The 25,591-nt window shown below is 37.3% G+C and overlaps 1 protein-coding gene across 11 annotated transcripts in view; it reads right to left on the bottom strand.

Moving 5' to 3' along the window:
- LOC105493295 (inositol polyphosphate-4-phosphatase type II B) overlaps positions 1 to 25,591 on the bottom strand; it is an 822,839-nt gene that overhangs the window by 22,135 nt on the left and 775,113 nt on the right. Inside the window, exon 25 of one of the 11 annotated variants that reach the window (XM_071092995.1) lies at positions 15,713 to 15,770. The exons of the other annotated variants lie outside the window; for them this stretch is intronic. Coding sequence (XP_070949096.1) covers positions 15,725 to 15,770 — 46 coding nt within the window. The 3' untranslated portion in view covers positions 15,713 to 15,724. The remainder of the gene's footprint in view (positions 1 to 15,712; positions 15,771 to 25,591) is intronic. 11 annotated transcript variants of the gene reach the window in all.

The raw sequence follows: 25,591 nt of genomic DNA, 5'->3' as shown, positions 1-25,591 counted from the left end.
CTGGAACTAGATTTTGTATCCAACATACTATTTCTGATTATGGTCATTGGGAAAGCCTTATAACTGGCTTCCCAGAACTTCAGTATCTACTCAGTTAATAAAGAGGTCCATCTAGTTTCTAGATGTCTACTTCCTCTTGTTTTTCTAATATTGAACATTTTTCTTTTTTAAAATTGGTACTGTCCCACGGTAAGCTACAGCGACTTGGCTGTGAATGTTTATTAATCTCTTCCCATTTTTTACCTTTACCTCTCAGCCCATCTAGGAATAGGGAATAAAACTCCATGAAATATTTCCCCAAATATGTGTAATTAAATAAGCTGGGAAACGCTGGGATAGAAAACTCAAACGGAATTTCTAATTTGCTTATTTAGTCAAGAGATATTAAGCATCTGCATTGTGCTAGGCTTTAAGTAACCTGGATACAAAAATAAAGGATACATTTTATGAGGCCAACATCATCCTGATACCAAAGCCTGGCAGAGACACAACAAAAAAAGAGAATTTTAGACCAATATCCCTGATGAACATCGATGCAAAAATTCTCAATAAAATACTGGCAAACCGGATCCAGCAGCACATCAAAAAGCTTATCCACCATGATCAAGTGGGCTTCATCCCTGGGATGCAAGGCTGGTTCAACATTCGCAAATCAATAAACATAATCCAGCATATAAACAGAACCAAAGACAAAAACCACATGATAATCTCAATAGATGCAGAAAAGGCCTTTGACAAAATTCAACAGCCCTTCATGCTAAAAACTCTCAATAAATTCAGTATTGATGGAACGTATCTCAATAAGAGCTATTTATGACAAACCCACAGCCAATATCATACTGAATGGGCAAAAACTGGAAGCATTCCCTTTGAAAACTGGCACAAGACAGGGATGCCCTCTCTCACCACTCCTATTCAACATAGTGTTGGAAGTTCTGGCTAGGGCAATCAGGCAAGAGAAAGAAATCAAGGGTATTCAGTTAGGAAAAGAAATCAAATTGTCCCTGTTTGCAGATGACATGATTGTATATTTAGAAAACCCTATTGTCTCAACCCAAAATCTCCTTAAGCTGATAAGCAACTTCAGCAAAGTCTCAGGATACAAAATCAATGTGCAAAAATCACAAGCATTCTTATACACCAGTAACAGACAGAGAGCCAAATCATGAATGAACTTCCATTCACAATTGCTTCAAAGAGAATAAAATACCTAGGAATCCAACTTACAAGGGATGTAAAGGACCTCTTCAAGGAGAACTACAAACCACTGCTCAGTGAAATAAAAGAGGACACAAACAAATGGAAGAACCTCCATGCTCATGGAGAGGAAGAATCAATACTGTGAAAATGGCCATACTGCCCAAGGTAATTTATAGATTCAATGCCATCCCCATCAAGCGACCAAGAATTTCTTCACAGAATTGGAAAAAACTGCTTTAAAATTCATATGGAACCAAAAAAGAGCCCACATCTCCAAGACAATCCTAAGTCAAAAGAACAAAGCTGGAGGCATCACGCTACCTGACTTCAAACTATACTACAAGGCTACAGTAACCAAAGCAGCATGGTACTGGTACCAAAACAGAGACATAGACCAATGGAACAGAACAGAGTCCTCAGAAATAATACCACACATCTACAGCCATCTCATCTTTGACAAACCTGAGAAAAACAAGAAATGGGGAAAGGATTCCCTATGTAATAAATGGTACTGGGAAAATTGACTAGCCATAAGTAGAAAGCTGAAACTGGATCCTTTCCTTACTCCTTATATGAAAATTAATTCAAGATGGATTAGAGACTTAAATGTTAGACCCAATACCATAAAAACCCTAGAAGAAAACCTAGCTAATACCATTCAGGACATAGGCATGGGCAAGGACTTCATGTCTAAAACACCAAAAGCAATGGCAACAAAAGCCAAAATTGACAAATGGGATCTCATTAAACTAAAGAGCTTCTGCACAGCAAAAGAAACTACCATCAGAGTGAATAGGCAACCTACAGAATGGGAGAAAATTTTTGCAATCTACTCATCTGACAAAGGGCTAATATCCAGAACCTACAAAGAACTCAAACAAATTTACAAGAAAAAAACAAACAACCCCATCAAAAAGTGGGCAAAGGATATGAACAGACATTTCTCAAAAGAAGACATTCATACAGCCAACAGACACATGAAAAAATGCTCATCATCACTGGCCATCAGAGAAATGCAAATCAAAACCACAATGAGATACCATCTCACACCAGTTAGAATGGTGATCATTAAAAAGTCAGGAAACAACAGGTGCTGGAGAGGATGTGGAGAAATAGGAACACTTTTACACTGTTGGTGGGATTGTAAACTAGTTCAACCATTATTGAAAACAGTATGGTGATTCCTCAAGGATCTAGAACTAGAGGTACCATATGACCCAGCCATCCCATTACTGGGTATATACCCAAAGGATTACAAATCATGCTGCTATAAAGACACATGCACATGTATGTTTATTGCGGCACTATTCACAATAGCAAAGACTTGGAATCAACCCAAATGTCCATCAGTGACAGACTGGATTAAGAAAATGTGGCACATATACACCATGGAATACTATGCAGCCATAAAAAACGATGAGTTTGTGTCCTTTGTAGGGACATGGATGCAGCTGGAAACCATCATTCTCAGCAAACTATTGCAAGAACAGAAAACGCATGTTCTCACTCATAGATGGGAACTGAACAATGAGATCACTTGGACTCGGGAAGGGGAACATCACACACCGGGGCCTATCATGGGGAGGGAGGAGGAGGGAGGGATTGCATTGGGAGTTATACCTGATGTAAATGACGAGTTGATGGGTGCTGATGAGTTGATGGGTGCAGCACACCAACATGGCACAAGTATACATATGTAACAAACCTGCACGTTATGCACATGTACCCTAGAACTTAAAGTATAATAATAATAATAGATTTTAAAGAAATGTAAGCAAATTCATGATTTTTATATTTAATGACTATCCAAAATAAAGTATGTGATGCCAAAAAATAAAAATTAAAAAAAAAAGGAGATAAATGTCCTACTTTCATGAAACTTATATTCCGGTCAAAAGGGCAGACCATAAGCAAACAAATACATGTTTTATTTTAGGTAATAAGCCTGAGGAATAATGAGAGTAAACGGCTTGGAAGCAGTGAGGGGTGAGGGCTTTTTTTCAATAAATTTATCAGGGAACGCCTTTTTTGAGGGGGTGAGAAAAAGGAGCATTTTCAATACTTGCTTCACCCTCCAACTTTTTTTATTGGTAATATAAAATGTGTGAACCAATATTCTAAAAAACAAACTTTGAGAAGGGCCAAACTAATCTGCTCCTCTACCTTTCTAAATCTGGGCTCTAGTAATAACACTTTTGCTTATTATACAATAGCTATTTATGTCAACTTAAACTTTTATTGTAAACTAAGGAACGAGTTTGACAAGATAACCTGGAATGCCAATTTAATTTTAGAAACAATATTTGTTAAGCATATACGATGTTTTAGACCTTTGTTAAAACTAAACTCAACTACAAACGAAGACAGTAATGAGAGCACCAGAACTAAGTGCTGGCCCAGAGGAGAAAGGGATTATCTTGGCCTTCGGGATCCATGGGCATCTCCATGGGTTCTTGTGAAAGCTAAATTGGTGCCTAAAAGACGTATGAATGTAGTAGAGTTGAAGGAGGCGGGTAATCCACTCAGGAGAAGGAAAGAACAGCATGAACAAAGGTATTAGGAAAAATTAAAGGATATATGCAGAGGACTGTGAATAATCCAAACTGAATAGATACTACAGTGAAAAGAAAGAAGAGGGAATGAGGTAGGAAAAGCTGATGGATCCTGAAATGGCAGAGGCCCCTAAATTCTAGGTAATTTTAGAATTACTCTATATGTAGTGGGGAGAGACATGATCATTTTTGAACTTTAGGAAACTACTCTTTGATGGGAATGTGGAAAGTAGATTGGAAGATAAAGGACTAGAGAAAAGGGAATTAAGTGACTATTGCAGTGGTCCCAGTGAAAAGTCATAAAGGTCTGGAGGAAATGAACAAAAGACCATGTATTAAAGATGGGAGTGAGTGAATTAGCATCTTAGAGAGGTCACCTTACAAGGATTATAGACAGAGGTAGCAATTAAAAACTCCAAGAATGAAGAGACAGTATTTTATCTCAGATACATTTTTTTTCCTTTCTTCTCTCTTTCTCTCTCTCTCTTTTTTTTTTTATAACTACACTGAAGCAGATAATCAGACTGGGTCTAACAGAGCCATCATTTCTGACACTTGCAACGATTCTCTGCAATAATGCTTGAAATGACTGTGTTGTTTGTCAAGAAGATGGCTATCAGGGAGAGTACAAAATATCACTTGGAGCCAACAGTGGTAATTTTCTCAGAGTTAACTTTTTTGATAAAAACAAAGAGTGTTTCAGTAGTTTTATTCTAGTAGAGCCAAGAGAATTCTAAGGGCACCACAGTTTTTTTCTATCCATTTGGTTTGTGCTTTGTTGCACATCAGTCAGAAATGACATTTTGTATCGACTATTCCGTTCAATTGAATAAGACACAAAGACACAGAGCTTAGAAAAAGGGTATTTTTTTCCTGACTTTTTAGTTTAGGCTTCTGCTAAATTGCTTAAAGCTTTTCTTCAACTCAGACTGTTAAAGTTAGAAGGCACCCTTAGAGATCACCTGGTTCAACCCCTTCATTTTTCAGATGAGAAAGCAGAGGCCTCCAGAGAAGGACCAAGATCTCATTAGTAGACCATGGGGTATAGCGTAGAGATTATGTGCAGAACAATTAGATTAATGATACTCTTCAGCTCCCACAAAATAAAGCAGAATCTCTCCTCTCATGCCCCGTTTGGAACAGAGAGGAAAGAGCTGGTTTCTTACTTTTCAGGTTTTACATATTGTAAGACATTCCTGTGCAGAAATACTCCCAGGGATTGTAAGGGAGCAGAGGCAGAGATAGCACAGATATGAAACAAGATCTCTCTATTCCCCAGCAATCCCCATGGTATTTTCATTCCTTTTCCTAGATAATTATAGTATGAAATTATCCTTTCTGAACCTGCCACTGTGGTTGCTATTGCGTCAACTTATAAGCCACTAAGAATTCCAGGATACAGAAGAAAGGAAATTAACCCTCATTCAAAAGCATCAAGTAACTTCATAAAAAGTCAATCTTAAAAGTTACTATGTATTAAGCACTGACTATTTCACAAATGCTGATCACTTCACCCCAGTGGTCACCTTTAGCTTTCATACCACTCCTGTGAGGTAGGTACAAAGATCCATTCTGCAAATTGGAAAACTCAGAGATATTAGGTCCTATGTCCAAACTCTGACTGGTAATATGAGGTAGAGATAGAATTTGAATCCAGTTCCTTCTGACACCTAAGTCTGTGCTCTTAACAACTCTGCTATACTTTTTTTCTACATTCTCCATTGCACGAGAAACTCTGTAGACTATAGTACTTGCACACATGGCCTTACAGAATATGTAGGACAGCTCAACACTCAGAATAATTAGAGAGTAATAGGTAGTATTCTCTGTAAATGAAATACATGTTCTGAACCTAAAGAGTTATCAGAGTGGGCTTAGGCTTAGGGTGACTTGTGATAGCCCCAGTTCATACCTATTGCCCCAGCAGGATTTACATGGAAGGACGGAAGAAAGGCATCTGGTGAAAGACAACAGCATCACAAAAGAGAGAAAAAAGAATAAAGAAAGGCAAGCATTTGTGGTGTTATGTTTGTGTTACATGTTTGCTGCATGAGTTGGCAGGGGCAGGTATTTATGTGAACTAAGGGTGAAAGATATGTGGGCGAGAGAAACAGAGAGGTGTGGCCTGATAAAGGGATGAGCAGATGAGATGGGTAACCAGCAGAGGCAAAAGGACCTTGAGAGCTGGCAAAGAAAAGCCACTGCAAGATCATAGGATTATACATGATATACTTGGATTTAAAATATTAGCGTGAAAATACTGTACATGGTAAATTGAAGCAGAGCAGTTGGAAGCAGAAAAGCCAGGGAGATTATTGCAAAGAATATTGAAATAATCAAGATGTGAGGCAAATAAAACAGGATCAGGGTGGCAGAGAGAACATATCAATAACAAAGGACACATCGAGGGGGAAGAAATGGAAGAATTTTGGGCAACAGACTAGTAATTAAGATTTACATCATTGTTTACAATTACATTGTCAACAACTTTGAGATGCTATCACCATGGGCAGTGAAAGAATAAGAGGAGCTGGTTTACTGCACTCATGAAGTTTTGGAAGTACCAGCAAACCAAAATTATAGCACGTTACCAGAATGTTGTTTATAGTAATTTAAAAAATGTAATGGCTTAGGATTGCCTTGGAGACGCGGGCTCTTTTTTGGTTCCATATGAACTTTAAAGCAGTTTTTTCCAATTCTGTGAAGAAACTCATTGGTAGCTTGATGGGGATGGCATTGAATCTATAAATCACCTTGGGCAGTATGGCCATTTTCACGATATTGATTCTTCCTCTCCATGAGCATGGTATGTTCTTCCATTTGTTTGTGTCCTCTTTTATTTCACTGAGCAGTGGTTTGTAGTTCTCCTTGAAGAGGTCCTTTACATCCCTTGTAAGCTGGATTCCTAGGTATTTTATTCTCTTTGAAGCAATTGTGAATGGAAGTTCATTCCTGATTTGGCTCTCTGTTTGTCTGTTACTGGTGTATAAGAATGCTTGTGATTTTTGCACATTGATTTTGTATCCTGAGACTTTGCTGAAGTTGCTTATCAGCTTAAGGAGATTTTGGGCTGAGACAATGGGGTTTTCTAAATATACAATCATGTCATCTGCAAACAGGGACAATTTGACTTCTTCTTTTCCTAACTGAATACCCTTGATTTCTTTCTCTTGCCTGATTGCCCTAGCCAGAACTTCCAACACTATGTTGAATAGGAGTGGTGAGAGAGGGCATCCCTGTCTTGTGCCAGTTTTCAAAGGGAATTTTTCCAGTTTTTGCCCATTCAGTATGATATTGGCTGTGGGTTTGTCATAAATAGCTCTTATTATTTTGAGGTACGTTCCATCAATACCGAATTTATTGAGCGTTTTTAGCATGAAGGGCTGTTGAATTTTGTCAAAGGCCTTTTCTGCATCTATTGAGATAATCATGTGGTTCTTGTCTTTGGTTCTGTTTATATGCTGGATTATGTTTATTGATTTGCGAATGTTGAACCAGCCTTGCATCCTAGGGATGAAGCCCACTTGATCATGGTGGATAAGCTTTTTGATGTGTTGCTGAATCCGGTTTGCCAATATTTTATAAAGAACAAAGCTGGAGGCATCACGCTACCTGACTTCAAACTATACTACAAGGCTACAGTAACCAAAACAGCATGGTACTGGTACCAAAACAGAGATATAGACCAATGGAACAGAACAGAGTCCTCAGAAATAATACCACACATCTACAGCCATCTGATCTTTGACAAACCTGAGAGAAACAAGAAATGGGGAAAGGATTCCCTATTTAATAAATGGTGCTGGGAAAATTGGCTAGCCATAAGTAGAAAGCTGAAACTGGATCCTTTCCTTACTCCTTATATGAAAATTAATTCAAGATGGATTAGAGACTTAAATGTTAGACCTAATACCATAAAAATCCTAGAGGAAACCCTAGGTAGTACCATTCAGGACATAAGCATGGGCAAAGACTTCATGTCTAAAACACCAAAATCAATAGCAGCAAAAGCCAAAATTGACAAATGGGATCTCATTAAACTAAAGAGCTTCTGCACAGCAAAAGAAACTACCATCAGAGTGAACAGGCAACCTACAGAATGGGAGAAAATTTTTGCAATCTACTCATCTGACAAAGGGCTAATATCCAGAACCTACAAAGAACTCAAACAAATTTACAAGAAAAAAACAAACAACCCCATCAAAAAGTGGGCAAAGGATATGAACAGACACTTCTCAAAAGAAGACATTCATACAGCCAACAGACACATGAGAAAATGCTCATCATCACTGGCCATCAGAGAAATGCAAATCAAAACCACAATGAGATACCATCTCACACCAGTTAGAATGGCGATCATTAAAAAGTCAGGAAACAACAGGTGCTGGAGAGGATGTGGAGAAATAGGAACACTTTTACACTGTTGGTGGGATTGTAAACTAGTTCAACCATTATGGAAAACAGTATGGCGATTCCTCAAGGATCTAGAACTAGATGTACCATATGACCCAGCCATCCCATTACTGGGTATATACCCAAAGGATTATAAATTATGCTGCTATAAAGACACATGCACACGTATGTTTATTGCGGCACTATTCACAATAGCAAAGACTTGGAATCAACCCAAATGTCCATCAGTGACAGATTGGATTAAGAAAATGTGGCACATATACACCATGGAATACTATGCAGCCATCAAAAAGGATGAGTTTGTGTCCTTTGTAGGGACATGGATGCAGCTGGAAACCATCATTCTTAGCAAACTATCACAAGAACAGAAAACCAAACACCGCATGTTCTCACTCATAGGTGGGAACTGAACAATGAGATCACTTGGACTCAGGAAGGGGAACATCACACACCGGGGCCTATCATGGGGAGGGGGGAGGGGGGAGGGATTGCATTGGGAGTTATACCTGATGTAAATGACGAGTTGATGGGTGCAGCACACCAACATGGCACAAGTATACATATGTAACAAACCTGCACATTATGCACATGTACCCTACAACTTAAAGTATAATAATAATAAATAAATTTTTAAAAAAAATGTAATGGAAGAATGCTACCATCACATAGCACAGAAAACATAGACAATCTGACCTGTTATATGTATTTTAGTTTCAGCAAACATCATGTCATAATATATGAATTCTGCTAACTCAGATTTTGTTGGTTTTGTTCTATGTAAATTTGTACATTTGTTTTGGCTTATAGTTGCATGAAAACTAAAGACATAGAAGTTTATGTCTGGTTTTATGTTTGTATATCTATAGGAAACATGATAATTTATGCCTGAAGGAAGTTATGCAATAATTACTTTTTCTTAAAGAGGTCTATTCATGACTTGAATTGAGAAATAGAAATCTAATACAAATAAGGTTGTTTTTTACATTACTGGCTTTGACAAGCTAGTAGCTATCTGTGATCTATGACTGTATAGGTTAAGTGGACTGGTGGTTTAGAAATAAAACTGTAAAGGGATAGGAAGAAAATAGATTAGAAAAGCAACAACAGTAAGTAGTTGTGACTGCATCAAGAAGTGTATGTTGTGTATGTCAAATTCTGAAGGATGAAAAAAGAATGAAGAAATATAAGAAATAAAACTGACCATATAATCTACGATTGGTACTCAAGACTTGGTACAATAGATGCCCTTGGCTAAAATATGAGTTTTGTCAGTATGTGGTGGGCACTAAATATATTTCTTTCCAGAAAGATGAATATATGAATAAGCAGAAATTCATTTTGTGACAAAATTAATAAATGGTAATTTGTAAGATACATTGAAATACAAAGTAGCAAGAAATATGAAAGGCAATTCAGACACCATAACTCATTACTCAAAATCACAAAACAATCAACTAAAGCCTTATGTTCATATTCACATAAAATACCATTGATATTGGAAGCTGATTTTATGACTTTTCATCAGGCAATGAATTACTATCATTAGGCTCCTGCATCACATGGCTCAAATAGTTTTATTTTTCAATTCATTTTTTCTAAATACAAGCAAATAATTCACTGAAAACTGCTGCCAAAAAGTTGGCTAGGGGATAGGGAAGAACTGACTTAGTACAAATGAGATTCCAAACTTAATCTAATAGGTATCTAAAACATGCTTATGTAGAAATCTGTAGCTAAAATTTACCAGGTTTCTTATCCTTTTGTTTTAGGGGATTGTAACCAAAAGGATGCCATTCTGGTGAAAGAAGAATTAGCTGCCCCTCTCATTACTTTAACATTTTTCTAATAAGAAGTATTTCAATGAAACGAATAATTAAAAACAAAAAAAAAGATTATTAGCTAGTGGATTCTTATAATTCTATAAATATCAGGTTTTTAGAAATTTTCAGAAGATAGCACTGTACATGGCACATAGTGATTCTATATATATTATGAGATTCTCATCTCCATGGTATACAGGCTTACAGTGTAGTGCTTATTTACTGAGGACTCAGACAATCCTAGGTCTGAATCGGGCTTATTCTCTTCCTACCTGTGTTATTTAGACGAGCTATACTTTGGTTAATATTTAAAATAGGGATAATATAATCATTAGATTAATGTGAAAGTTAAATTTGTATACACACAAAAAATCATGAACAGAATCTTTAGCATGCCTGGCATATGTTAAATACCATCATCTCTTGGTACCTACAGTGTGGTGGATTGGCTCCAGGATGGACCACCATGGATAACAAAATCCGGAGATGCTCAAGTCCCTTACAGCTGGCCCTCTATGTCCACAGATACAACCAACCACCCATCGTCTGAGGAGGATCCCATAGATTTAATTATATACAGATAATTATTAAAGAGATTATCTACAGAATAAATTATTAACATGCATAATGATTTCTAAAGAGAAATGTTGTTGCTCTTTTATTATTAAACTATTTATTCCCTAGGAATTATTTAAAATTTCTCTAGAATTTGCTACCTGATTGAGGATAATACATGTTCTTCTGTGTTGATATATGCAACATTTCTAAAGAGAAATATTGTTGCTCTTTTATTATTAAACTATTTATTCCCTAGGAATTATTTTAAATTTCTCTAGAATTTGCTACCTGATTGAGTATAATACATGTTCTTCTGTGTTGATATATGCAAACTAGAGAAATTGCATATTTGTATAAGTAAAACAAATATATAGGTTTCTCTCTTCTCCTTCTACTCCTCCACAAACAAGCATATATTTATAAAATAACATTAATCCTCAAAAAGATACTACAGCAAAGAATACATGGAATACTTTCATTAAACATTGTTTTGAACATAATGACATTAGTTTACTGGCTAAAATTAATAGTGCTTAAATTGCCTAGTTTTCTAAGACAGACTTTCCTATATAGTATTCTATGAATATTGTTATAGAATAATAGATGCTGGGTTAACAACGGCATCTATTATGGTAGATTATTTATGGTAGAGTTTTCCTAAGACTTTAATATATAAATGAGACTTCTGGGAGCTAGCAACATGCTATTTCTTGGACTTGGGTAGTGGTTTCACAGGTTTTTGCTTTACAATTATGTTTTTGAAATGTACATCTATTTTTTATTCACTTTACCATAAATACATAAAAAATGTCTTATGTATGCTGTGATATTCTAAGGCAAAATAGATGATAATTTTCTCTTGGCGCACATATTTAACATCTGTGTTGCCCTACAAGGGTTTTAAAAGACGTTTAAAGCCACCAACTAATTAGAAAGTAAACCATTTACCTAAATTGATATCCACATACCAAGATCGTGATGGCTCACAAGCTAAGTAGAAAATTAATTCAGATATCATTTTGTTTTGATTTGTAACCTAAATAAATGTTTCGGTTTTCTTTTCACTTGGTAAAGGATGAAATCTAGGGCTCTCCTAAAAATCTGTGGGTCCAGAACCTATCATTACAAGAAAGCAATGTGGATTCTTTATAATTACAAGCAAAGGTAATAACACTGTTCTCATCTCATTCTTCTTTGATGGTTTTACTTTGCAAAAGGTATAAAATGACACATTAGACTGAAATAAAATGTTCTGACTTCCTTAGAAACAACAGGTCTTTTTTGATCAAGAATAGACTATTTTTATCAGACTACCATTATATTTAAATACCTTTCAACTATTTTACAAAAAGACCTCACAAATTGTCCAAATATTTATACCTTTAATAACTTGAAATACTAAATGTCTTATAAATTAGATAATGAAAATTAAAGAGATTGGATATAGAATAAATTATTAACATGCATAATGATTTCTAAAGAGAAATGCTATTGCTCTTTTTATTAAACTAGCTTATTTATTCCCTAAGAATTACTTAAAATTTGCCCCAAAATTGCTACCTGAATACTGAAGTATAACCCATATTCTTCTATGTTAATATAAACCATTTTTATTATTCTTTAGATTTCTAAAAAACATGACATCAATTTTGCTGTGCTAAATACGTATTGTATATTACACTTTTGGAAACACTTAAAGACATAAAACATTTCCAACAGACAAGACATGCACAAATAACTGATTTCCCCCAGATTTTTCTATAAATTATATAGTCATTTTAGAGCTTTTTAACAAGAACTCTGTTGATGAGATTTAGTCACAGTAATTGGGGAAAAAAGGCTCCTTTTAAGGAAAAGTATTAAAAATGATGGGATTTGGCAAATGGGAACCACACTTATGCAAAGAAAAGAACAGTAGAGGACACATTGGTGTAGTGGGTTCTGGGCTTGGTGCTCTCACTGACTAGTGGTGTGTACTTAAACTTGTCTTACTAAAATGTTATTTGGGAGAATTGGCCTAGGTACTCTCTGTAAGCCTAAAGTCTATTCTACTTCAGCAATTCTATATTTGCTTGTCAAATTCTACCTCTTAATTTCTAACTAACTCTTCATTCATCATGTACCAGGTACTGTACTAGATGCTGGAAAGATAAAGTTCCAGCCTTCAGGGCTCAAAGACTAAGGGGGGAAATGATACCCAAATCGATACCCAAATCAATATTAAAACATCAATCTCATGATGAATGTCTGTACAGTGACATTCAAGCATAGACAAAGGAAAAATGAACCATCACAGAAGAGGTATTATCTGGGAGGGACCTCACAGAGATGCGGGAGTTTATTAGGCAGAGAAGGGGAAAGGACACGGCCAACAGGGACCACGTGTGAAAAAGACAGTGAGTTCAAGGACCTGGAGGGTTGCCCGGGAGGACAAAAAATTGTGGAGAAGGGAAAGGAGAGGGAGATGGTTAGAACCGTGTGACAGGCCACTGAACTGTTCTTAAGCAGCTGGTGCACAGATTAGATGTGTATTTTGAAATATGAATTTGGAAAGTTAACACAAAGGCGAGGCTTCCAGAAGGCAATCAGGGGAGCGAATATGAAGAGAGATGGTGGTGAGGCTGGATCTACCAAAAACATTAAGTGATGACAGCATTGTATCATTAACAGAAAAGAAACATGTATTTTATAAACACTGGTGATATTGGTGCCAGTGTCATTGTTTTGCTGGGAAAAATTGTTGTCCTGACTTATGTTCTAGTTCCCAAGGATGGCTACTACGTTTCCACATACAGAAAAGTTAAAATTGTACCTGTAGTCATGGCCCACCTTCTCAGAAAATACTGTAGATATGCTGGAGTGTTTCACTCAAAATTAACCTGAATCTCCCAATTTTTGTCCAAGAAACTATGAACGATAACCTAGACCTAGAAAATTGTGGGAGGGTAGTAAGGTGCTAATTGCTAACCTCTACCAGAGAGCAAGAATGTTACAATAAGAACCCTAATTCAGGTCTTCCTTGATTTCTTGGGCTGATTTTTATTGGTAACATAGACTCCAGCGACCATTCTCTAATCCACTTGAGGCCTAATCTGTTCACACTTGAATATATTATTCTTGCTCACAAAATATAACTTAGTGTTTTAGAATAAAATAGGACAGCTAAAGGAATGAGTTTGTTTTCTTAAAAGCCCAAATGGTTTTAGGCAATTCTTAGGACACTGAGGAGATCTACTCTGTTTCTTATTTTATAATTCTAATCAACCCTCACCTTCATGTATTTTATTTGGATAACACTGCTGTTTTATACATTAACTTGGAAACTTCTGAAGGAAATATTTTTATATAGGTCATTTGAAAAATTATGTGATCATGCTGTATGCTGCTCTGTCAACCTCTATTAAGTATAAAGTAAAATAGAACCTGGCTGGCTGCCCCATGCTGAATGCAACAATATGCCCAACCACAACACCCTATGTTTTCCTCTTTTTTTTTTAACCTGTTTCTGAAGAAGTGAGTGACATTAGCATCTGGAAACACCACTACTGTATCTGAACACTTTTATATGCATGTATGAGAAAATCACTGCTGCAAGTTCAAGTTCATTACAGCTTCATTTCAAGTTCCACCTGGGAATTAAACTTAAATTGAGACTGAAATGGGTTTTGTTATCCTTATTGTGCTGGTTAGAAAAAGATGCTTCATGGTGATAGGGAGAATGATTGTCACTGGAGCTGAAAACAGCGTTTCAGATAGTTCACCACACACACACACACACGCACACACACACACACACACGCACACAAAATAATATAAAAGTGAGATAATTCCAAAGATAGTCCAGAGGGTCCCATTTTTTTATTCTTGTGAACTGACTTAATTGTGGGTATCTGATTGACTGGACTGTGGATCTACAACACTTATTTTAATATTTTCCAATCAATTGCTAAGACTAGTGCTGTGATTGTAGGAGACTGGATAGTCACAAAAGATTCCTATATCATGCTTAAATACATCCACTGACAGCTAATGGCATTGTTGGGCATTGAGTATTTGGGAGATGGAGATAACAATACACGTAAGGGGCAGTTAATCTTTATTATGTAGTGTCTGTAAGAGCAGAATAGATGAAGGTCTCTATATCTGTGTTAACTTATTCAAAATGATATGTTCCACTCAACTTGTGTGGCTGCTTTAAAATCAGTCAATTTCAACTATAATCACTCACTAAAGATTGCCTACTAAGAGATAAGAGTGGCCAGGTATGTACATGTGTATATGCATGTGTGTGTGTGTGTCTGTGTGTATGTTAGACTCCACTTACTAGTTTGAAACTTCAAGATTCTTGATGTTAACTCACTATTTTAATCATTTTTTTGGGGACCTACTTTGTGCATTTATAATTCTAAAGTAATGCTAACTATGGAACTGATTGGCATGGAGAAAACAACCAAGAATGCCTTTTTCAACAGTGTGGTACATTAAGGTTTGATGGTTAAATAAGCCACTGTTAATACTGATAATCACTGACTTCTAAACAGCACCACCTAAAAAGAGATGAAACACTGCACTCATCCTTGTCATTTATAGTGATTCACATGAATCTGAGGTACAGATGGATTTCGAACATATTATGCAGAATAGGCTATGGTAAATATAATCATCTATCCCCAATTCATAAAGTAAAGCAGATCATTGTCAAATAAGAAAGTTATTTCCTATTGTTTATCTGATTCTTATATGCACTTTAAAATTAGATAATTTTCATTAAATTCTTAAAAATACTACAAAAATGAAATTAAGCTGATGTTTGAGTTAACTCAAAGGACTTTGATAGCTATGTCATATCCTAGCTCATCAGGATAAGTAATCATAAAGTGGTTAAAACTTAAGTGTTTTAAATAGCATTTGTTCAACATTGTATAATCTTATTTTTCTAAATGTTTCTTTTTCTGCAGAAAATTGTTTTCATGGAATATTAAAAGGATCCTTTAACACAGCAGTCCCCAAACTTTTTGGCACCAGGAACTGGTTTCATGGAAGACCATTTTTCCACTGACCTGGGGGTGGGGGCGATGGTTTAGGGATGATTCAAGTGTATTACATTTATTGTGTACTTTATTTCTATTATTACATTGTAATATATACTAAAATAATTATACAACTCACCATAATGTAGAATCAGTGGCAGCCCTGAGCTTGTTTTCCTGCAACTAGATGGTCACATCTGGGGGTGATGGGAGACAGTGACAGATCATCAGGCATTAGATTTTCATAAGGAGCTCACAGTCTAGATCCCTCGCATGTGCAGTTCATAATAGGGTTTGAATTCCTATGAGAATCTAATGTCTGTGCTGATCTGATGGGAGGCAGAGCTCAGATGGTGGCTGTAAATACAGATGAAGCTTTGCTGGCTCACCCACCACTCACCTCCTGCTGTGCAATCTGGTTCTTAACAAGCCATAGACCTGATAACAGGGGGTTGGGAACCCCTGCTTTAACCAAACCAAGACAGCAAAAAAAGAAGTTAGTATTTAAATAGGTTGAGTCTGAAATATTTTATTTTATGTGAGAGGCTTGAACTCTCTAAACATTGCTACCTTAAGTAAATCTGACTTTAAAAGGAATTCAAGCTATAGAAGATAAAATATTCAGTTGTCTCCCTTTTCTGAATGTTAAAACTTCAGGGAAACCTTTGATTAGGGAATTAGGCACACTGATTTATGCAACAGAGGCTATACAAATATAGGAAGGTGTTGTGGTACCTGGAAACATTTAATCTCACTAATGAAGTAAGTGATAGGAATATGAAGAAAGTCAACCTCAAGGACTTTTGATTCCCAGAACAGCGTAAGATTCAGGCCCCGGAAAGAAGCTACTTCTCAGATGTTTTGGTTGGTAACAAAGTGCCAAAAATATCTGGAAGCAGCTAAGCCTGAAAACACACACATATTTTACAAGGAAATGAACAGCCTCAAGTGCTAAAATGGATAAATCTAAATCTGCAAAGTGTTGGTAACATTAATACTTGATGTCCATGGTGATAACAGGGAACATTCATTAACTTGGAGGTCTGCTGGTTTCTAGTTGGCTTTGGGAATCTGAACAATACTGGTGACAAGAGTAAATTAAGGAGACACCAACTTTGAGCTGCATTTTACAACTCAAATATACCTTGTCTCTTGTTATGGTTACTTGGGAACCCTGAAGGCTCTGATCAGAGAGTTTTGACCCTTCATCTGCGATCCACACATGGTTGAGAGGTCATTTGTGCTAAATGCTAAGGAGATATGTTTTCTTTTAAATTTTAGAGTATGGTACTGTTTGTGATTATAGCGTACTCATATTCCAGAAAGACAGGCACCATTGAAGTAATTACATTGGGAAAAGATGGGAATATATAAATATCTCATCACACAAATAAAAAATTAGGAAACATAGTATAGCAAATTTCATATGGTCTTTTGTAACAATACATATTCTATTTTAATAGGATGTTAAAAATCACTCATAAGCCTTTCCTTTCTGCAGGATTTTATCTGTTTATTTCACTCTAAAGTTACAGAAACGTAACCTATAATCAAGTTCTTTATCAGCTGCCTCTTAACATAGTTTTTGTTATTCTTCCTCCTCAGTATTGGTTAGTGATGGAATGTGAAAATAAAGCAAACCTAGGGGTGCGCCCAAGATGGCCAAATAGGAACAGCTCCAGGTTCCAGCTCCCAGCGTGAGTGACACAGAAGACGGGTGATTTCTGCATTTTCAACTGAGGTACCAGGTTCATCTCACTGGGGAGTGCTGGACAATCGGTGGTGGTCAGCTGGTGCAGCCCGACCAGCGAGAGCTGAAGCAGGGTGAGCCGTCACCTCACCTGGGAAGCGCAAGGGGGAAGGGAATCCCTTTTCCTAGCCAAAGGAAACTGAGACACACAACACCTGGAAAATCAGGTAACTCCCACCCTAATACTGTGCTTTACCAAGGGTCTTAGCAAACGGCACACCAGGAGATTATACCCCACACCTGGCCTGGAGGGTCCCACACCCACGGAGTCTCCGTCATTGCTAGCACAGCAGTCTGAGATCTAACTGCAAGGCTGCAGCAAGGCTGGGGGAGGGGTGCCCACCATTGCTGAGGCTTAAGTAGGTAAACAAAGCCACCAGGAAGCTCGAACTGGGTGAAACCCACCGCAGCTCAAGGAGGCCTGCCTGCCTCTGTAGACTCCTCCTCTGGGGACAGGGCATAGCTAAACAAAAAGCAGCAGAAACCTCGGTAGAGGTAAATGCCCCTGTCTGATAGCTTTGAAGAGAGAAGCGGATCTCCCAGCACGGAGGTTGAGATCTGAGAAGGGACAGACTGCCTGTTCAAGTGGGTCCCTAATCCCTGAGTAACCTAACTGGGAGACATCCCCTACTATGTGCAGACCTACACCTCACACCTCACACGGCGGGGTACACCCCTGAGATGAAGCTTCCAGAGCAAGAATCAGACAGCAACACTCGCTGTTCAGCAATATTCTATCTTCTGCAGCCTCCGCTGCTGATACCCAGGCAAATGGTCTGGAGTGAACCTCAAGCAAACCCCAACAGACCTACAGCTGAGGGTCCAGACTGTTAGAAGGAAAACTAATAAACAGAAAGGACACCCACACCAAAACCCCATCAGTACACCACCATCATCAAAGACCAAAGACAGATAAAACCACAAAGATGGGGAAAAAGCAGTGCAGAAAAGCTGGAAATTCAAAAAATCAGAGCACATCTCTCCCTCCAAAGGAACGCAGCTCATCGCCAGCAATGGAACAAAGCTGGACAGAAAATGACTTTGAGGAGTTGAGAGAAGAAGGCTTCAGTTGATCAAACTTCTCAGAACTAAAGGAGAACTACGTAACCAGGGCAAAGAAACTAAAAACCTTGAAAAAAGAATGGATGAATGGATAACCAGAATAATCAATGCAGAGACGTTAAAAGAACTGATAGAGATGAAAACCATAACACGAGAACTATGTGACAAATGCACAAGCTTCAGTAACCGACTCGATCAACTGGAAGAAAGAGTATCAGTGATTGAAGATCAAATGGATGAAATGAAGTGAGAAGAGAAGTGTGGAGAAAAAAGAGTAAAAAGAAATGAAGAAAGCCTCTAAGAAGTATGGGATTATGTGAAAAGACCAAATCTACGTCTGATTGGTGTGCCTGAAAATGACGGGGAAAATGGAACCAAGCTGGAAAACACTCTGCAGGATGTCATCCAGGAGAACTTCCCCAATCTAGTAAGGCAGGCCAACATTCAAATTCAGGAAATACAGAGAATGCCACAAAGATACTCCTTGAGAAGAGCAACTCCAAGACACATAATTGTCAGATTCACCAAAGTTGAAATGAAGGAAAAAATGCTAAGGGGAGCCAGAGATAAAGGTCGGGTTACACACAAAGGGAAGCCCATCAGACTAACAGCAGATCTCTCGGCAGAAACTCTCCAAGCCAGAAGAGAGTGGGGGCCAATATTCAACATTCTTAAAGAAAAGAATTTTAAACCCAGAATTTCATATCCAGCCAAACTAAGTTTCATGAGTGAAGGAGAAATAAAAACCTTTATAGACAAGCAAATGCTTAGAGATTTTGTCACCAGCAGGCCTGCCCTACAAGAGACCCTGAAGGAAGCACTAAACATGGAAAGGAACAACCGATACCAGCCATTGCAAAAACATGTCAAAATGTAAAGTCTATCGATGCTAGGAAGAAACTGCATCAACTAACGAGCAAAATAACCAGCTAATATCATAATGACAGGATCAAGTTCACACATAACAATATTAACCTTAAATGTAAATGGACTAAATGGTCCAATTAAAAGACACAGATGGGCAAATTGGATAAAGAGTCAAGACCCATCAGTTTGCTGTATTCAGGAGACCCATCTCACATGCAGAGACACACATAGGCTCAAAATAAAGGGATGGAGGAAGATCTACCAAGCAAATGGAAAAAAAAAAAAAAAAAAAAAAAGCAGGGGTTGCAATCCTAGTCTCTGATAAAACAGACTTTAAGCCATCAAAGATCAAAAGAGACAAAGAAGGCCATTACATAATGGTAAAGGGATCAATTCATCAGGAAGAGCTAACTATCCTAAATATATATGCACCCAATACAGGAGCACCCAGATTCATAAAGCAGGTCCTTAGAGACTTACAAAGAGACTTAGACTCCCATACAATAATAATGGGAGACTTTAACACCCCACTGTCAACATCAGACAGATCAACGAGACAGAAAGTTAACACGGATATCCAGGAATTGAACTCAACTCTGCACCAAGTGGACCTAATAGACATCTACAGAACTCTCCACCCCAAATCAACAGAATATACATTCTTCTCAGCACCACATTGCGCTTATTCCAAAATTGACCACATAGTTGGAAGTAAAGCACTCCTCAGCAAATGTAAAAGAACAGAAATTATAACACACTGTCTCTCAGACCACAGTGCAATTAAACTAGAACTCAGGACTAAGAAACTCAATCAAAACCACTCAACTACATGGAAACTGAACAACCTGCTCCTGAATGACTACTGGGTACATAACGAAATGAAGGCAGAAATAAAGATGTTCTTTGAAAGCAATGAGAACACAGATACAACATACCAGAATCTCTGGGACACATTTAAAGCAGTGTGTAGAGGGAAATTTATAGCGCTAAATGCCCACAAGAGAAAGCAGGAAAGATCTAAAATTGACACCCTAACATCACAATTAAAAGAACCAGAGAAACAAGAGCAAACACATTCAAAAGCTAGCAGCATGCAAGAAATAACTAAGATCAGAGCAGAACTGAAGGAGATAGAGACACGAAAAACCCTCCAAAAAATCAATGAATCCAGGAGCTGGTTTTTTGAAAAGATCAACAAAATTGATAGACTGCTAGCAAGACTAATAAAGAAGAAAAGAGAGAAGAATCAAATCGACGCAATAAAAAATGATAAAGGGGATATCACCACTGACCCCACAGAAATACAAACTACCATCAGAGAATACTATAAACACCTCTATGCAAATAAACTAGAAAACCTAGAAGAAATAGATAATTTCCTGGACACTTACACTCCCCCAAGACTAAACCAGGAAGAAGTTGAATCCCTGAATAGACTGTTAGCAGACTCTGAAATTGAGGCAATAATTAATAGCCTACCAACAAAAAATAGTGCAGGACCAGACAGATTCAGAGCCAAATTCTACCAGATGCACAAGGAGGAGTTGGTACCATTCCTTCTGACACTATTCCAATCAATAGAAAAAGAGGGAATCCTCCCTAACTCATTTTATGAGGCCAACATCATCCTGATACCAAAGTCTGATAGAGACACAACAAAAAAAGAGAATTTTAGACCAATATCCCTGATGAACATCAATGCAAAAATCCTCAATAAAATACTGGCAAACCGAATCCAGCAGCACATCAAAAAGCTTATCCACCATGATCAAGTGGGCTTCATCCCTGGGATACAAGGCTGGTTCAACATACACAAATCAATAAATGTAATCCAGCATATAAACAGAACCAAAGACAAAAACCACATGATTATCTCAATAGATGGAGAAAAGACCTTTGACAAAATTCAACAGCCCTTCACGCTAAAAACTCTCAATAAATTCAGTATTGATGGAACGTATCTCAAAATAATAAGAGCTATTTATGACAAACCCACAGCGAATATCATACTGAATGGGCAAAACCTGGAAGCATTCCCTTTGAAAACTGGCACAAGACAGAGATGCCCTCTCTCACCACTCCTATTCAACATAGTGTTGGAAGTTCTGGCTAGGGCAATCAGGCAAGAGAAAGAAATCAAGGGTATTCTGTTAGGAAAAGAAGTCAAATTGTCCCTGTTTGCAGATGACATGATTGTATATTTAGAAAACCCTATTGTCTCAGCCCAAAATCTCCTTAAGCTGATAAGCAACTTCAGCAAAGTCTCAGGATACAAAATCAATGTGCAAAAATCACAAGCATTCTTATACTCCAGTAACAGACAAACAGAGAGCCAAATCATGAATGAACTCCCATTCACAATAGCTTCAAAGAGAATAAAATACCTAGGAATCCAACTTACAAGGGATATAAAGGAGAACTACAAACCACTGCTCAGTGAAATGAAACAGGACACAAACAAATGGAAGAACCTGCCATGCTCATGGATAGGAAGAATCAATATTGTGAAAATGGCCATACTGCCCAAGGTAATTTATAGATTCAATGCCATCCCCATTAAGCGACCAAGAATTTCTTCACAGAATTGGAAAAAACTGCTTTAAAATTCATATGGAACCAAAAAAGACCCCGCATTGCCGAGACAATCCTAACCCAAAAGAACAAAGCTGGAGGCATCACGCTACCTGACTTCAAACTATACTACAAGGCTACAGTAACCAAAGCAGCATAGTACTGGTACCAAAACAGAGATATAGACAAATGGGACAGAACAGAGCCCTCAGAAATAATGCCCCACATCGACAGCCATCTGATCTTTGACAAACCTTACAAAAACAAGAAATGGGGAAAGGATTCCCTATTTAATGAATCATGCTGGGAAAATTGGCTAGCCATAAATAGAAAGCTGAAACTGGATCCTTTCCTTACTCCTTATACGAAAATTAATTCAAGATGGATTAGAGACTTAAATGTTAGACGTAAAACCATAAAAACCCTAGAAGAAAACCTAGGTAATACCATTCAGGACATAGGCATGGGCAAGGACTTCATGTCTAAAACACCAAAAGCAACGGCAACAAAAGCCAAAATTGACAAATGGGATCTCATTAAACTAAAGAGCTTCTGCACAGCAAAAGAAACTACCATCAGAGTGTACAGGAAACCTACAGAGTGGGAGAAAATTTTTGCAATCTACTCATCTGACAAAGGGCTAATATCCAGAACCTATAAAGAACTCAATCAAATTTACAAGAAGAAAACAAACAACCCCATCAAAAAGTGGGCAAAGGATATGAACAGACACTTCTCAAAAGAAGACATTCATACAGCCAACAGACACACGAAACAATGCTCATCATCACTGGCCATCAGAGAAATGCAAATCAAAACCACAATGAGATACCATCTCACACCAGTTAGAATGGCGATCATTAAAAAATCAGGAAACAACAGGTGTTGGAGAGGATGTGGAGAAATAGGAACACTTTCAGTTTCAGACTGTTGGTGGTACTGTAAGCTAGTTCAACCATTGTGGAAAACAGTGTGGCAATTCCTCAAGGATCTAGAACTAGAAATACCATTCGACCTAGCCATCCTATTACTGCGGATATACCCAAAGGATTATAAGTCATGCTGCTATAAAGATACATGCACTCATATGTTTATTGCAGCACTATTCACAATAGCAAAGACTTGGAATCAACCCAAATGTCCATCAGTGACAGATTGGATTAAGAAAATGTGGCACATATACACCATGGAATACCATGCAGCCATAAAAAACGATGAGTTCGTGTCCTTTGTAGGGACATGGATGCAGCTGGAAACCATCATTCTCAGCAAACTGTCACAAGAACAGAAAACCAAATACGGCATGTTCTCACTCATAGATGGGAATTGAACAATGAGATCACTTTGACACAGGAAGGGGAGCATCATACACTGGATCCTATTGTGAGGAGGGGGTAGGGGGGAGGGATAGCATTAGGAGATACACCTAATGTAAATGGCGAGTTAATGGGTGCAGCACACCAACCTGGCACATGTATACATATGTAACAAACCTGCACATTGTGCGCATGGAACCCTAGAACTTAAAATAAAAAAATAATAAAAAAGTAAAAAAATAAAAAATAAAAAATAAAGCAAACCTTCATGCAAGCAAGTAGCTGAATTTATCTATTTCTACTTATGATTCAAAAAAGATAAAGCCCAAGTGGCTATTTTAAAACGTAGTTTGACATATACACTCCCAGTGTTGGACTTGAAATTAAGAGGTCAGCTGGTATTGGTATGAACATTAACAAAGACCTATAGGCTAAACAAGAAATAGTTTAGCCTCTTTCTAATTTGCCTGGGTATAAAGATTATGGATAATCTCACATATTCACAGGCAAACAATGAAGGCACAAAATCCAGGGCTGGTAATATTCTATTTCCTTGAACTATTCATGCTAAAATTATATCAAAATTTGCCTTTTTACTCCTTAAAACTTTCTGCATATCCATTACCGCTTTGTGTATTGCCCATTCTGCTTATTAAATATTTCTAGAATCTACAGTGCCCACAATTTAGCAAAAATTTTATATCTATATCTCAATATCTACTATTCCTTAAGACCCAACTGAAACGCTCCAGGCAAAGACAGCATCATAGGGTGTCAGCTTCCTCCTGTGAGCATGTATTGCACTTTCTGGATTCAACCAGATGGCATTCACAGCATGCAGCCCTGCATTTTCTCCATTTTGTATTTCTTTCCTACCCTACTAGACTGGAGTTAGTTTAGGGCAAAGAACATATTTTATCTACCTAATGTGCCATATACTAAAGAATCATATATAAAAATACAAGTCAAGGTCCTCTAACGGAACTAAGTGCCGTTCTAACAAGTAGTATCCTGTATTTGGGCCATGCATATCCTAGTTACTCCATAAATAAATGCACTATATCTTAGTAAATTTCAGGAGCTTATGATCACAATATTTAAATTGAGGGTAATCATTATTTGATATTTTATACTGATTTGACATTTTCATCAGATCATATTATTAAGAAGCCTTGAAACTGAGGACTAATTCTGGTGTCTTGGACTCACTCAAATAAAAACAACCCCTCATTTTCAAAAATGGTTTTAAAATACATAGCACAATATTACTATGCCATTATTTCTCAGATTGTGCTTGATTTTTTCTTTTTCCCCGAAAGCAACTTTGAGAAGCAATTCCAGGTTCACTCTGTTGTCTATTCCAAAAGCATACAGTAGCACAAGAGACCACACACTCTCCAGTTCAGTATTCCATTTAAGGCACTGCAGAATTCATATACCACTCTCATATACCATTCAACACTTACGAATGAAATACTTAGAAATGGGAAAGGTTCAAGACTTTTAAAAACAAAATAGCAAACTAAAAATTCTACTTTTCAGAAGTAATATTTTAAATGTCACTGCCAATTTTAATCCAATGTTAAAAATCTATTGAGAATTCTTGGACAAAAATCAACTTATCTGTTGTAAGATGTCTAGTTCTAATACAGTTTTCCCTATTTCTAAGAAGAAAGGATTGAGATTGGGTTGAGCAGCAATGGTGTTTACAACTGAGAGGTGGACACAACTAAAACTGAAACTAATGGGAATGATTATGTTTTTGTTTCACAGATTTCTCACCCAAATATAGTCTTGCCTGCCGCTGTCTGATAAACTATAAAGCAGAAAAGTGCAGGCAGGTTAGAAATCACCTAAAAACCAAATCAATGTGTTTGTGGAGGGAGATAAGGGCTTATAAACCTGGATACTTAGTCACTTTTCTAGTTTTTCTTAAGGTCATTACTTTGTCAGAGAACATAACTTGATAAAGTAATCAACTTTTAATATTTATTGTCAATACATCCCAATCATAGGCATCTAGCAAAACATGGTGACATTTCTAGAGTAAGCAATAACTTTTTAAAAATGAGAATCATCAGTGTCTCCTGTGGGTGGAGGGTGTTCTTTCTTATCTATCCAGTAATAATACCAGCTTAAAGTTCACTTTCTCCCTGTAGCCCCTGACAGTGCCCCATACTTTTCTTACCCCTCCTACTTGCTTAATTGTTCCCTTATTTCTGTTTCCAAAAGCAGAAATTCTGTTTCCATTAAGGAGTTTGTACTTAATACCCTAAAATACTTAATTTATCATTATGTATCTGTATGTGATTCTCTTTCAGATTTTGAGGTTTTTCATGAGAAGGAACACAACGTACTCATATACGCATCTTCAATGCAAAGCATTGTGCTTGGTAAATAATATGCACTCAAAAATTGCTTACTTGTTTGATATAAGAGAGTGTCCAGAACC

This window comes from Macaca nemestrina, chromosome 3, assembly GCF_043159975.1.
Source record: "Macaca nemestrina isolate mMacNem1 chromosome 3, mMacNem.hap1, whole genome shotgun sequence".
Taxonomy (NCBI): Eukaryota; Metazoa; Chordata; class Mammalia; order Primates; family Cercopithecidae; genus Macaca; species Macaca nemestrina.
This window is presented reverse-complemented; position numbering and strand designations above follow the sequence as displayed.